The 13,986-nt window shown below is 38.6% G+C and overlaps 1 protein-coding gene across 3 annotated transcripts; it reads right to left on the bottom strand.

Annotated features, from left to right (window-relative positions):
- Positions 1-9,077: 9,077 nt before the first annotated feature.
- LOC109206234 (outer envelope protein 61-like) lies at positions 9,078-13,708 on the bottom strand. 3 transcript variants are annotated; one of them, XM_019369043.1, is made up of 7 exons: positions 13,336-13,707; positions 12,949-13,223; positions 11,229-11,326; positions 11,007-11,090; positions 10,355-10,432; positions 10,009-10,236; positions 9,078-9,137 (listed from the first exon to the last, which is right to left on the bottom strand). In XM_019369043.1, exons 3-6 carry the CDS (start codon positions 11,262-11,264, stop codon positions 10,156-10,158), a joined length of 279 nt encoding a protein of 92 aa, XP_019224588.1. In that variant the 5' UTR covers positions 11,265-11,326; positions 12,949-13,223; positions 13,336-13,707; the 3' UTR covers positions 9,078-9,137; positions 10,009-10,155. The 3 variants fall into 3 exon arrangements, with proteins under 3 accessions (XP_019224588.1, XP_019224587.1, XP_019224586.1); XM_019369042.1 differs by lacking the exon at positions 11,229-11,326 and having other exon boundaries at positions 12,949-13,081; positions 13,336-13,708; XM_019369041.1 differs by lacking the exon at positions 11,229-11,326.
- Positions 13,709-13,986: the final 278 nt, after the last annotated feature.

The raw sequence follows: 13,986 nt of genomic DNA, 5'->3' as shown, positions 1-13,986 counted from the left end.
ATCCCTAATTCCAACCTGTTCCTTTCAAAGTTTTCTCTACTCAGTGCTTTAGTGAAGATGTCAGCTATTTGTTTATCAGTAGCACAAAATTCTATGGAGATTAACCCTTTCTCATAGTTATCTCTTAAGAAGTGGTGTCTAACATCTATGTGCTTGGTCCGTTTTATGATGAACAGGGTACTTGTCATACTATCGCACAGTGTATCACAAATATTGGAATACACCCCACTTCAATTCCAAAGTCTACCAGCTATTGTTTGATCCATAGCAATTGAGCACAACAAGAGGCAGCAGCAACATATTCAGCCTCAGCAGTAGACAGGGCTACTGAATTTTGCTTTTTGGTAGCCCATGACACTAGACATGACCCCAGGAAATGTGCCATACCTGAAGTACTTTTCCTGTCCACTAAGAAACCTGCATAATCAACATCAGCATATCCTACCAGATCAAAATTACTACCTTTGGGATACCAAAGACACAAATCTGTGGTGCCTTTCAGATATCTCAGTATCCTCTTGACAGCAGTCAAATGTGACTCCTTTGGATTTGCTTGGAAACGAGCACAAAGTCCTACGCTGAAAACAATGTCAGGTCTGCTAGCAATAAGATACAAAAGTGAACCAATCATACCCCTATACAACTTTTGATCAACTGATGAACCAGGTTCATCAACATCTAATTTAGTGGCAGTTGCAATAGGTGTATCTATTTCTTTGGAGCCCTCCATTTTAAACTTTTTGATTAGTTCTTTTGTATACTTCTGCTGATGGATCATGGTCCCATTTGGACTTTGTTTGATTTGCAAGCCTAGGAAGAAATTTAGTTTACCCATCATACTCATTTCAAACTCACTTCCCATTAATTTTGCAAAGTCCTTACTCAACCTATCAGTAGTGGCCCCAAATGTTATGTCATCAACATATATTTGTACAACAAGGAGGTCTTTACCTTTTTCCCTTAGGAACAAAGTGCTGTCAATTTTACCTCTTTTGTACCCATGTTCCAAACGTCAATACCACACAAGAGGGGGGTGATTTGTGTGGTACCCAATTTTCGATCTAGAAGAACCTGGTTCTTCTAGGTATTCTAACTACTACTGTTTGCGGAATTAAAATACAGAAAATAAAAGAACACAAGGATTTTTACGTGGAAAACACCTGGCTCAAAAGGTGAAAAAACCACGACCTACTACTCAGTATGATTTTCCCAAACATCCACTAAACTCAATGAGCCAAAAACAGCATTTACAAAACTCTTGTAAACCTAAGGATTAACTCTAATCCCAGTGTGGCACACAACCTCAACTGTTGCGACACTTTCAAGTTAACTCTAACTTGAATACCCAAAGTACCTAATACAATTGCTTCTATGAAAGCTGGAAAGGTACAAGTTTTAAATCACCAACTACAATTGAACTAGAATAAGAATAAACAAAATGGAACTGGTTCTTCTATCTTGTTCAAGTAGCTGCAGGCGTCACACTCAATCTCACATAAATTGCTTGCAAAATAGCCTTGCTCTTTTGCTCTCAATTTTGCTTAACTTCAGCGTATGTGCATGCCTGTAAAAGAGAACAACTCAGTTATTTATTAGATTACTAATTAGAGTTGGATTGTAACTCAATTTCTGATCCTCCATTGAATTTGAGTCCTAGATCAATCCAAACTCCAACCCTTATCCGGATGTGTTCTCTTCTTATAAGGTGACATCTTCTCCTTATCCCATATGCAATCTTTTCGATCAGGTCAGAAGATATTCAGAAGATATTGCTGCTTGATCCCCAAGGACTTATCTTCTTCACGTGCATCTCATGTGCATGGGCTATAACAACTGTGTCTCCTAAGATGGACCTGGTCCTTCACTGAGTTCATTTGTCATTCTTCAAAACTTCAACTGATCTTGGGCCAACACCTGTCTCGAAGGCTCCTCTCAAGAAGAAAAATAAGCACTTCGAGCTCCTTCCATAAGGGTTCGACCTCAGGATATCGCCTAAAGTCTGGCAACCCCTCATCTGGGACCTATCTACAACGCCTTAAAGGCTATTTACATCATGTTCAAAGCGAGTTTCCAGGTGCCTAAAGCTAACCCTCACTCGGAGACCGCTCTCGAAAATATCAAGGCTCGAGGTACTATGTTCATATGACCCAAGGGTCCCGACGGCTCAAGTCTATCGGACCAATTCAAGCTTGATCCGAGTAACAACAGAGGGCTCCGAGAGGTGCCGTTTCTATCAACCAAAGGAATACTCGCATCCGGGTTAGATATGGACAATAGTCAGCAGAAGCATACATTCAGAAGCCTCCACAAACGTAAAAAGAATATGGCAAGAATCAAAGACGAAAGTCGAGAAAATATCTTTATATTCATAAACGTTTGGTTACAACAGCCCACGAGGGGTCCTTAAATATGATTACAAAAGCCCATAAGGGGTCCTTACATAAAAACAAAGAAGCAAAGGGGTGCACACCCATAGTAAAAGCCTAAGAGCCTAGTCTACCCTCCAAGGTCCATCTCCGGTAGCAGCATCTCCGAGCGCCATCTCCTCGAACTTGCATCTTCGAAGGTGATTCCTTCGACCACTACCTCCTCTAGGTTCCCAGCTCGATCCCATGGAATAATATCTCTGAGAGAGAAGATGAAGAAGAGGAAAGGGGAAGGATGTAGAAGAGGAAGAAAAAAGAGACATAGCCCACCGAAGCCAAAGGCTGAAGATTCGGCGGGTACCAGCCTCAGCGGCCGGTTGTGCCACTTCATCCCTTAGGAAAAAACCCAAGGAATGAAGTGCCATGCCATGACAGGGTAGGAGAGTCAGCAGTGGTGTATAGTCCGAACACTCTCCCGAGCAGCGGTGTAGAGTCCAAACATCCTCTAGATCGGACGAAGTTGGCTGCCCCTATATCATCACCTTGAGCCAATAACGACAACAGTAACAACTGTAACAACAATAACAACAAGACGGTCTGATCTCGCTCGAAAAGACGAAGCTCAGGCAGAAGGCCACCGCACAGCTGATGAAAATATTTCCATACAACCTTAAAGCCGTAAACCCCAAACATGGTGGTTAGCAAAGGGGGAAGATAGTAAGAAGAAAGGGATGAATGAATGGGGAAAGGCACTTGAATAAAGAGATAGTACCTGAATGACCCCATTTATAGGGGGTGATAACACGGCCATCAATGCCTTTGAAAGACAAATCGGCAGGCGCAATCAATGCGTTCTTGAAAAACTGAATCGACGGCGATACTGTCACTTTGAAGAAGGGAATCGACAAGTGCATTGAATGAAGCCGAAAAGACAAGTCCATGGGATGTCCCGATTATCGTGAAGGCCCACGTCATAGGTTGCATCACCAGTATGACATCGTCGCGGAACGCTCGAAGAGTCGAACGTCAAAATCGTTTCCCATCGCTTCGTTCTAGGAAACGCGGAGACTATCTGTATACGGTGAAATCGAGGGGTCCAATTTCCCGTCATTAAGGCATTCTAGAAGATCATCTCGAAGCCTCAAGGCCGCAAAGTTGTGACAGAGTTCCCTCCCTCGAGGCTCGTCGATGCTCGGCGTAGAGGTATTGTTGACCGTGGCAAGGGTAAAGATGGGGAGTTCCCAAGACACGCGGCTAAGTCTGACAATGCCTAGACGGCCTACTCTGAACGGCCTACTTTGAATCTGAATCAGGGTGTCATGTCTAGTCGTCCCATCTCCATATCTTTACAATTAGTGTATTTTATACCGTATAGGGATTCCCCTTCTATATAAAGGGGATCCTTGTAATTTTGTAAAGGGCGACTATTTCTCCAACTACTTCACACGAAATATACAAGAACTCTCTCCTTTTTCCCTCTAACATACTCTCTCGATATTGTTGCTCTTATTTATTACTTTCATACTTGTTCTTTATTTATTGCTTATTATTGGTCATAAAGAGCCTTCGCTGATTATTTTATAACTTTTAGCCCTTCCATGATTACCCTTAATAGCTCGAGCCCGAGCCCAGGAATCTACCTCGAGGCCACATATCGGTCAGTCCGAGGCCCCGATTGGTCAGCTCATCGGCTCGATTGTAACTCTATTTTAGCTTGCGTTTCGTCTCTAAACTTCATACACTTAGCATCATCTACTTAAAAAACTAGCATAAAAATAGATCACGTATTTTTAGAGTCCCATCAATAAATTGAATTGTTATTACCATTTTCACGGTAAACAGTCTCGTTGCGCCATCACCTTATGGGCTGCAAATTATCCAAAATCGAATTTTGGTACAATTATAATATAACACAAAGAAAAAATCATACATGTCAATCGATATGCATCTATTTTTACAATATTGCATGTAGGAGGATTAAGTAAGTTACTAGGAATAAGCACAATGAGAGTTGTGAAAAAGATAGCAAGTTTTCCAACCATGTTAATACTACTAGCTAGTTTAAGACTATGAGGTTGATAAGATCGTAATTAGATCAATGGTGATGCATTTCCATCCTCCACGAAGGGGCAATATTTATAGACTTTTTTCAAGATATTTGGCATACTACTGCTAATTCTTAGTAATAATATTATTATATTACAAGAGTACACAATCTTCTTGTACACGGTCGAAATCAGGTATACCCGATTTCACGGGCTCAAAGAGTCGCTTCAAGTCGAGTTCAGGAAGGGTCGAGTTCAAGCCCGATGGACCAAGTTCGAGCCCGATGACAGAGTACAAGGCTCGAAGATCGAAGTACGCGATGAGCACCGAAGCCGAGTGTGACCGACCCCTTGATGATGCCGTTATGGGTTTGTAATAGAAAGAACAAGATTCCCACAACATCCCCAAGATCTCAGCGCAAATTCCAGAATAGATTTGTACGGATTAGCACTAGGCGTTTCGGCAGATGTCCCAATAAGATTCCTTGCTAAAATTAGAAATGTACCTTATTTAAGGTTCCCCTACTATATAAAATGGACCCCAATCATTTGTAACGATCATCAATCATAGGCAAAAGAATATACTTTCTTACTTTCTTGCTCATTACTCATCAGAATTATCTCTTAGCTTTATCGCCTTTACTTTACTGTTCTTGTTAACCAACCTCGAGGCTGTCACAGCTCGAGGTCAAGACTTGTTTAAGCGCTGGTTTGATTCAACTTACTTCTTTAATTTATACGTTTGATTCTTTTTTATTAATTAGTATTGAATTCAATCACGTATCTTTAAAACCACAAACAAGTTTAATTGTTACTTGTATTTCGAAGTAAACAGCATGGCGCCCACCGTGAGACTAAAGATAATAGTAATTATTTCAGTACTGATTCTGATAACACCAGCTATTTTCACACTTGTTCTTGCCAAGAAATTTTGTTCTCATAAAAACATGTCGAACTCACAAAACGCACCCGTACACGACGATGATGGTATTGGATTTCATGGGGAAAACAACAATGCAGTTGCTCCGGGAGCCGGTGTACCACCGATTAACCCTGGGGAAGTGCCAAATGTCGTGCCCCCTTTTTCTCACGAAATCGGGTTTCGGCATTTTTGGGTTAACTCCTTTTGTTTTGGGATTGGGTAAGGGATTTGAAGAGTCGCCACCTAACGGATTAAGGTGTGTTAGGGCACCTAGAACAGTTAACTCATATAACCAGTTACGTCACCAGAGATCGGGTAAGGCTCAAAATTACCTTGAGAGGAAGGTGTTAGGAACCCCTCGAGGTCCACAACGGTGGGTCCCGGCCGAACTTAAATTAAGCGAATTAGTCTTGTGGGAAATTAGACAAATAGATAATTACTTTAAAACAAGAATTAAAGGGGGCTTGCATTTTTAAGCCTATAGGATCATTTCCATGGAATACTTGGTAACTTTCCCTAAATTGGGGTGTTATGCATAGCATTAACGCACAAGTCATCATCTCCTTTACTACCCAGTTACTATCTTTCAATTATTACCTAAGCGTTCTAGTAGCTTCTAATGCATACCTTATGCGTGCATTACCCGTCCCTTACCTATGGTCTTGGAGGTGTTTAGGACTTATATTTCTTGATGGATCTAGACTCACCTACGTTGCTTAAAAATGAGAAAGCTATGCGAAAAACAAAAGTTCATATAGGACTGTCCATAAGGAGCAATTAATGGGGCTCCTGTTAACCTTCACAAATAGCCAACCAATACACGCAATTCAAACAAACAAAATTTTATAGTTTAGGATCCTATAGGCAGGATATCTAGATGAGCATGAACAGAATATATGACAGCTTTATTAAAGGGAGCAGCGATTCCTATCAGTTTGCCTACTGATTTGTTAATACTCTGTATCTGGGCACATTTTCAAACAACAAGAAATCACAATTTTAGTCCCAGACTTCTTTAATTACCCTATCAGTTTGCCTAAGTGATAACCGGGCAGAATCCAATAGTCATGGTATCTAAACTGTCAATTAGAGGCTACAGTTTATAAACGGGTCATTGATTTTAATAGGCAGATTTTTATCTTTAGATCCTACAGGCATGCTAATTAATTTACAGAATTAATTACCCTTATAGGCATGATTTCTAAGTTTTGAAACTGATAGTTAGTGTTATTTCCTATAGACATGATATCTAAGTGCAAAGCTGATTTTTATATTTATTTCTAATAGGCATGATATCTAAGTGCGGAACTGATTTTTATATTTATTTCCTATGGGCATGATATCTAAGTGAAGAACTTATTAGAATTTATTTCCTATAGGCATGCTATCTAAGTGCAGAATTGATTAGTTAGTGTTTTCCTATAGACATGATGTCTAAGTGGGCAAAGACATTAACGGAATGCCATGAAAATTTAGTAATTTGCACAAGGAAGATCCTACATATGTGATCTCTAATGCATATTGAGATTTGAAAATAGGCGTGAAACATGGGTTCTTGATGCAGAATTGATAAAGCAACCTCCAAAAAGGGTTTCTAGGATGCCAAGTATGAAACTCCAGATTCCAAACGGTGAGACAAGATCCTATAGGCATGATTTCTAAAGGTATGGACATAAAGAATCAACACAATAGCCTACAAACATGGTTTCTACCCGAACCTGACAAAGATATATAAAAATCCCTCCCCAGCTTTTACTAATAACCCCATATCTGTTTTTACAAGAATTATTACATTATTACAGACCAATGTGAATGAATTACACAAAGCTATTCATTACACTATAGGGAGCCTTAGCAGGCCCAACATCAACCTGGAAACCAGGCCTTCAAGCAAGCAAATCTGATGTACACAGGTAGTCCACAAATGGGCTTCTGATGTGTCAAGGCTCTCAAGGGCCTCAGGGACCCCGGGCAATGCTCACACCAGAACCTTTCAAAGGAAATAGTTTTGTAACATGTTGGAAGACCAGTCCCAATGTGTCAGTGTTCAGAGGAGTCTCATGGATCCTAGGCAGTGCTCACACTGGGGGTGGTAGGACCCTAGATAACTAAGAGTAGAAGTTTAAAAATAGTGTATAAGGGGCAGGGGATAGTTTTAGAAAAAATAGTTTGATTCTTAGGGGCAAACAGGTTCAAAAGACTGCAAATAGAACAGAAACCTCATTTAGCAGATTGGTTCGGGCATAGATACCGGTAACTAATCAATCACAATAAAAGCAGGGACAGTTGAATTATAGACAGAACTGCCTACACATATTTGCAGTACCCAACTGAATCAAACAAAGTAATCGTATAGACATGTATTAAGCAGAGAAACATGCTGAAATTACTATGAACAGAGCAAGATAACAAGAATAGAACATGAACTAATGTCCAGCAGTAGCATGTTGGAATTTGAAGCACCTAACCACACAGACATTTAGAACAAAGAGACAACAAAGGCTAAAACATACTAGTGGATAGTAAACTGGAAACATTTAGTAAACAAAACATATCGAGGTTCAAAATAAACTAGTCATACAAGTCACATGGAATAAGAATTACAGCATAGTAGTTGAGAAAGAGATGATCAGGAAACAGCTATTAAAACAGAAGCATGTTGATGTCTATAGTAAACTGACCACATAGCATATAGAATAGAACATGATAGCAGAAATTGAGGCATACCAGTTAAGGAGATAGCAAACAGGAAGGTGAAGGCAATGGGAATCTAAGAGTCTATCTTTGGCTTTCAGCCGACTAGACAATGTATCAAACCAGAGTGATAGAAAGAACTCATGTTGTGTGAGTGTAAGTGTGTAAGTGTGTAAGTGTAGGTTTGTAGGTGTGAGCTTGTGTGTCTCAGCGTGTGCTTGAAAATCAGAACAATGAAGGGTTTTATAGAATATAGTGGAGTAAAACAAAATAAGGTAAGAGAATCAATGATACACAAATAAGGCAAAGAAATCAGTTAATCAATCAATTAGGGTTAGACACAAATCACTCACTACTAAAAAATTGGTCTACGGTAACGGTTGAAAAACCGTTCCCACAGACTGCCAAACCGTTGCCATAGGGATATTGGGACGGTTTAAAGACCGTCACATCAGCCGGCGTACCCATAGGTCTACTGGAACGGTTCTTGCAACGGTTTGCATCGCCGTGACAATAGATATGTCTATCGCAACGGTTTTCCCTTTCTCTATTGGAACGGTTATTTTTTTCAATTGGAACGGTTCAAAACCGTTACTATATTGTTTATACAACGGTTTTTAACCGTTACCATATTATTTAACGCAACACTTATGTAAGCTATTGCTATGGTTATGTTGGATATAGCCACGGTTTCTTTAGGCTATCGTAACAGTTATATTTGTATTTGGAACAGTTTATGGGACCTATTGCAACGGTTTACGTTGTCTACTGGAACGCCATGTGTGTCCTATTGCAACGGTTCTGGTAGGCTATTGTATCAGTTCAGTTAAAACCAAAATACAGCACCTGTTATAAATAAATATTTATACATATAATAAATTATAATAACACTAAAATTTAAATACATCATAAAATGAAACTATTAATAATACAAAATTATACATAAAGCCATGCGTGCATAAGTTTAGTACATTTCAAAACAGTAAATAAGTTTCAAAAATGTTGGTAAAAAAAGATTCCTAGAACGTTCATCTATAACAATACAAAATTCATTTCAAGTAAGATCTAGTTCTTCATCGTCTTCATCATCCATTTCTTGATCTACTCCACCTACAAAAGAGGATAAATAAAGTTATTACCCTCCAACAGAATCCGGTCTAAGAATACTCAAGCATTTAACTGTTTTCGTTCTTTTATTAATCCAAGTTATTCATCTCAACAAACTATACACAACATTATACCAATCTGATATTATTACCAAGGACCAAGACTTTCAAACTATCAAGCTATGATGGCAAAGTAAAGAATAATGCATAAGAAGAATCACAAACATAATTACAAAACCAGCACGAAACATNATACAGTAACCAAGACTTGAAATATTAAAAATTACAGTTAAAAGAAACTTTGATTTTCGATAACGTGATCTTGCTCTTTGATATTGTGAAATCATGAAATGGAATAGTTCTGATTTGTTTGATACTATTAAAATGTAAACAGGAGGACGTCAAACTCATGGAAAATATGGGTGTGAATAGCTTCCGTTTCTCTATCTCATGGGCAAGAATTCTACCTAGTAAGTATAACTGTCACTGCTCTCTTTCCTTCATATTAAACAAATAAACTCCTAATTGTCATTACGAGATGAGAATCTTTTTTTTTAAAATTCAGAGGGAATATTTGGAGATGTTAATATGGTCGAAATTGAGCACTACAGTAAGCTCATTGATGCACTCCTATAGAAAGGTCAGTTCTGCTTCTCTTGCACGCTAACAATTTTATGCTTTAATTAGATAATCCAAAATGTAGAAAAGAAGTAAAATTGTGATTTCAGAAATTACAAGCATTAAAACAAAAACAGAAGAAGAAAAAAGGATATTACCATATCCACTCTGCCTTGAACCAAAGCAAAATCCCAACCAAGGAAGGAGGAGAAGTAGAAGAAATTGAAGAACATGTATAACATGTGGTACGTACTAACCTTGATTGTTACTTCCATTTCCGCTATTTTCTGCTGCATCCTCTCATCAGCATCTGTGCGGATACTTCAACCTATTTCGATTCTCTGTATTGGTTTTGGACATTTTCTGCAAATAAACGAGTCAACCATTGGACAGCAGCCCCGATGTTAAGAATACCTTAAGACATCAGAAATAGTTTCATCATCAGGTGAGACTTCGTGTGCTTTACTCAAGTCAGACACTGCATCCTGTTTATAGTTCAAAATAGAAATGAGAAGACTTGACAAATATCTGACATTGTATAGGAAGGACTGGAACAAAGAATGAACAATGAGAAAAGTCATACAAGAGTTGATAAACACTCACTTCTAACTGTCCCAGCTCTTTATAAGCTTGACCCCTACGATAAAGGGCTTTGATATTCTTGTCGTCATATGCCAGAACCTGCACCAGCCATGTATTAAATAACCACCATAACACTGCAGTTGAGAATCATATTCAAGTATGGTTCAATCTCAAAGCTGAACTAGCATAAGACTTGAATGACAAGTTTTCACTTGGCATAGGTTTTAAGATGAGAATAGAAAAAGTTTAACATTAAACGTTAATGAGTATGACTTTCGGGCCTTTAAGTTGTTCTTTTGATATTTCTGAGAATAATTTCTTTTAAGAAACAAAGCTATGGCAGGAAGTGTAAAATTGGCCTTTAAATTATGTAATATGTAATCACATTTTTCTTTTAAGAAGGGAAAACTATGTTAGAATAGACCCGAAGAAAAGTGGAAATTCATTTCGGCGTAGAATAAACAATACTCAGCCCTTGGACATCAACAAATCCACACATTGATATTCAAATATATAATGAGGAACACAATTGGAGCTGGATGCACATGTCCCCCATCATGTTATGCAAGAATACAATTTTAATTAGAATCATTGAGCCTCAAAGTTAGGCAAACTTGAAGCACTATCAGAATCAAAAATTGAAGAACATGTATAACATTTGGTACGTACTGACCTTGACTGTTACTTCCATTTCCGCTATTTTCTGCTGCATCCTCTCATCAGCATCTGTGGTCTCTGTATTGGTTTTGGACATTTTCTGCAAATAAACGAGTCAACCACTGGACACCTCATCAACGCTACACCTACTCAATCCAGATCTAGCTAAAATGGTAAGGCATGCTCAAGCAGGGATGTTTATAAACACAATTCCAAACATCAAAACGCCATTGGTTACCTTGAATAAATTGGAGAATGAAGGAAATAATGGCATGGCAAGGGTTGGTTCGAATACATCCCAACATGATATCCCTTCAAATGATTTGTTTGATCACTCTGGCAACATGGTAAAAGTTTCAAACAACCAACAAACTTTATCCATGATGTCATCGGCAACAATAAAGGGAGGGGCTGACCACACAAGACAAGAACATGAAGACGTAATAGGTGAAGCTGAGCTAAGTGATGAACCTGTCCAGTTTTTAAACGAGCTTCAAGAGGTAATTAGCTCTAAGCGTAAGCTATGGGCTGACCAAACAGAAGAGTATGAAGAAGATAAAGTTTATGTTGGTGATTCCCAGGAACAAAACACTCAAGAAACATGTTCATCAACAAAATGAGGTGATAACACAAAGGAAGGGGCAGTAACTATTTTTGAGCAAGTTTCCAGTAATCCACCAAATGTGCAAACCAAGACGAAACTAAGTCCTAATGCTGCTGCATTTATACCAACTGGACAGAACAGAAAAGCAGCAAATGATTCAACACTTCAACATGGTCCTAAAGACATCAACATGTCTTTAATTCCAGCTGGGCAGCAGCAAAAAGCAGAGGTGAATGAGGCTGAAATTTCAGAAATGCGCAATACAGTAGCAAATGAAAGAACTGATGGAAGTTCAATTTCATTGATAACAAAATTCAACTTGACACCTACCAATATTCTCCATGTTCTTGTTACACATAACATGGATACATTGAGAGCTCTTGATAATCCGAGGAAGGATCATGGTGCATTAGTGATGTCCGGATACAATCAAAGTGACACGTTTGGAATGGACATGGGTCGAGATTTCTATGAAGAAGGGGAGGAAGAGGAACTACTGGATGCCTCCTTCAAAAATATAGCTAGGGTGAGAGACCTCTCCCCTCGACACATGAGAAGTGGATCAAACAAAAACAAAAAGAAGACACATGAACGGCAACACAGTTGGGATGGAAAAGTAACACAAGAGATCATAATTAATCAATTATGACCATAGATAATAATTATGACATGCTGATTACCAACCCAATCCATCACAGTGTAGTCAAAAATGAAATCTTTATGCAATTCCAATATAGGCAATTTGACCCAAAAATGCCATTCCCATGGTGATCACACATAGAAACAAATACAATACACAACCGGTAACACCACACAAACCCACCAAGGGATAGGCCAAAAATGGAATGTTTATGCAATTCCAACATACTATTTGACCCAAAAACAAAAAATTACAACAAACCCATTTCATAGAATCATTAAAAAGTTGAAAACTTGAAGTTCCAAATAACATAACAATAACAATAACAACAACAGACCCAGTGAAATACTACAAGTAGGGTCTAGGAAGGTAGTGCATACGCACACCTTACCCCTGCGCGGGGACAGAGAGGTTGTTTCCGAAAGCCCCTCGGCTCAAGCTCCAAATAACGTAAAGACTAGAAATTTGACAAAAATAAAACAAATCCATCTCAAAGAATCATTAAAAGTTGAAAACCTGAAGCTCCACATAACATAAAGACTAGAAATTTGACCAAAATAAAACAAACCCATTTTACAGATTCATTAAAAGTTGAAAACTTGAAGCTTTAAATTGCATAAAAACCTAGAAATTTGACAATAATACAACAAACCCATCTCAAAGAATCATCAAATTAGTCTGCTTATATGATAAATATGCAGATTTATTAATTACCAGAATCAAGTTGGACCGAATTGGTCGAGTGTTTCTTCTTTTTTCCTCTTCTTTGAGGTCTGCTTTGATGATCCAGAACATGGAAACCAACCCATTTCTCCCTCTTTCTTCTACTTCTCTATGTATATATATTCTGTGTATACATATATATACCTTGTGAAAAAGAAATTGAAAGAGTGGCTACATACAAAGAGAAATAGTCTTTCACAGCTGACTGAGAAAATGCACTTATAATCAGGAGCTATAGCTTTCAAAAGGTGCTGGTTTAGTAGTCACTGCAGAAGCAAATACGGGATCACATATTCCAGCAGACTAAAAAACACAATAAAAACTTATAGAATTGGTAACAAAAACAGTAAAAATGACCAAAAGAATTAATAAAATTACCAGGCTATGGTGATTTTGGGCTTCTCTGATTCGAGCACAAATCTGATTTTAGAATTTGGGGATCTGGGGAAGGAGTGCCTGCGAAGAAACTGTCCCTGAAGAAGTGCCGAAAAATCGACGGAAGTCCCTGAAGAAGTGCCGGAGAAGTCCCCGACTGTCCTCACGGTTTTGGGCTTTGGGAAATCTAGGGTTTGATGATTATGGAGGTCTAATGAAGAGGTATTTGATGAAACTCAGCCATTAATCTTAAACTCGGCAAAGATGCAAAAATAAAAGAGATCAGAGAGGGGATTTTTGGGTGTTTGACGATGGGAGTTTGGTATCGACGAGGGGAGTAGTTCTGGGTGTATCGATGGGCGGAGGGGTTTTTGCATTAAATTAATTAAAAATTATAAAATACAGGTCACTTAATTAATTAGTTTGGCGCGGGCCAGTAAATTTTCAGCGGAAAAAACGAGGGGGAATAAATAACCATTCCCATAGCAATTTGTTTCACACAACCGTTGTCATATGCATGTCTATTGGGACGGTTCACAAATCCGTTGCGAAACAAAACTCTATGGAAACGGTTTTGTTATATTTGCAACGGTTTGATGTCAATAGTGTGCTGATAGCACCCAAATTTTATTGTAGGCAACGGTTTGTGAACCG

Source organism: Nicotiana attenuata, unplaced genomic scaffold (assembly GCF_001879085.1).
Source record: "Nicotiana attenuata strain UT unplaced genomic scaffold, NIATTr2, whole genome shotgun sequence".
Classification (NCBI taxonomy): Eukaryota; Viridiplantae; Streptophyta; class Magnoliopsida; order Solanales; family Solanaceae; genus Nicotiana; species Nicotiana attenuata.
This window is presented reverse-complemented; position numbering and strand designations above follow the sequence as displayed.

Coding starts and splice junctions, on each gene's coding strand:
- LOC109206234 (XM_019369042.1), bottom strand. CDS start 13,029: ATGTTCTGGATCATCAAAGCAGACCTCAAAGAAGAGGAAAAAAGAAGA. Junction 10,433..11,006: donor AAATGGAAGTAACAGTCAAG/GTCAGTACGTAC, acceptor TGGCTGGTGCAG/GTTCTGGCATATGACGACAA. Junction 10,237..10,354: donor AAGAGCTGGGACAGTTAGAA/GTGAGTGTTTAT, acceptor AACTATAAACAG/GATGCAGTGTCTGACTTGAG.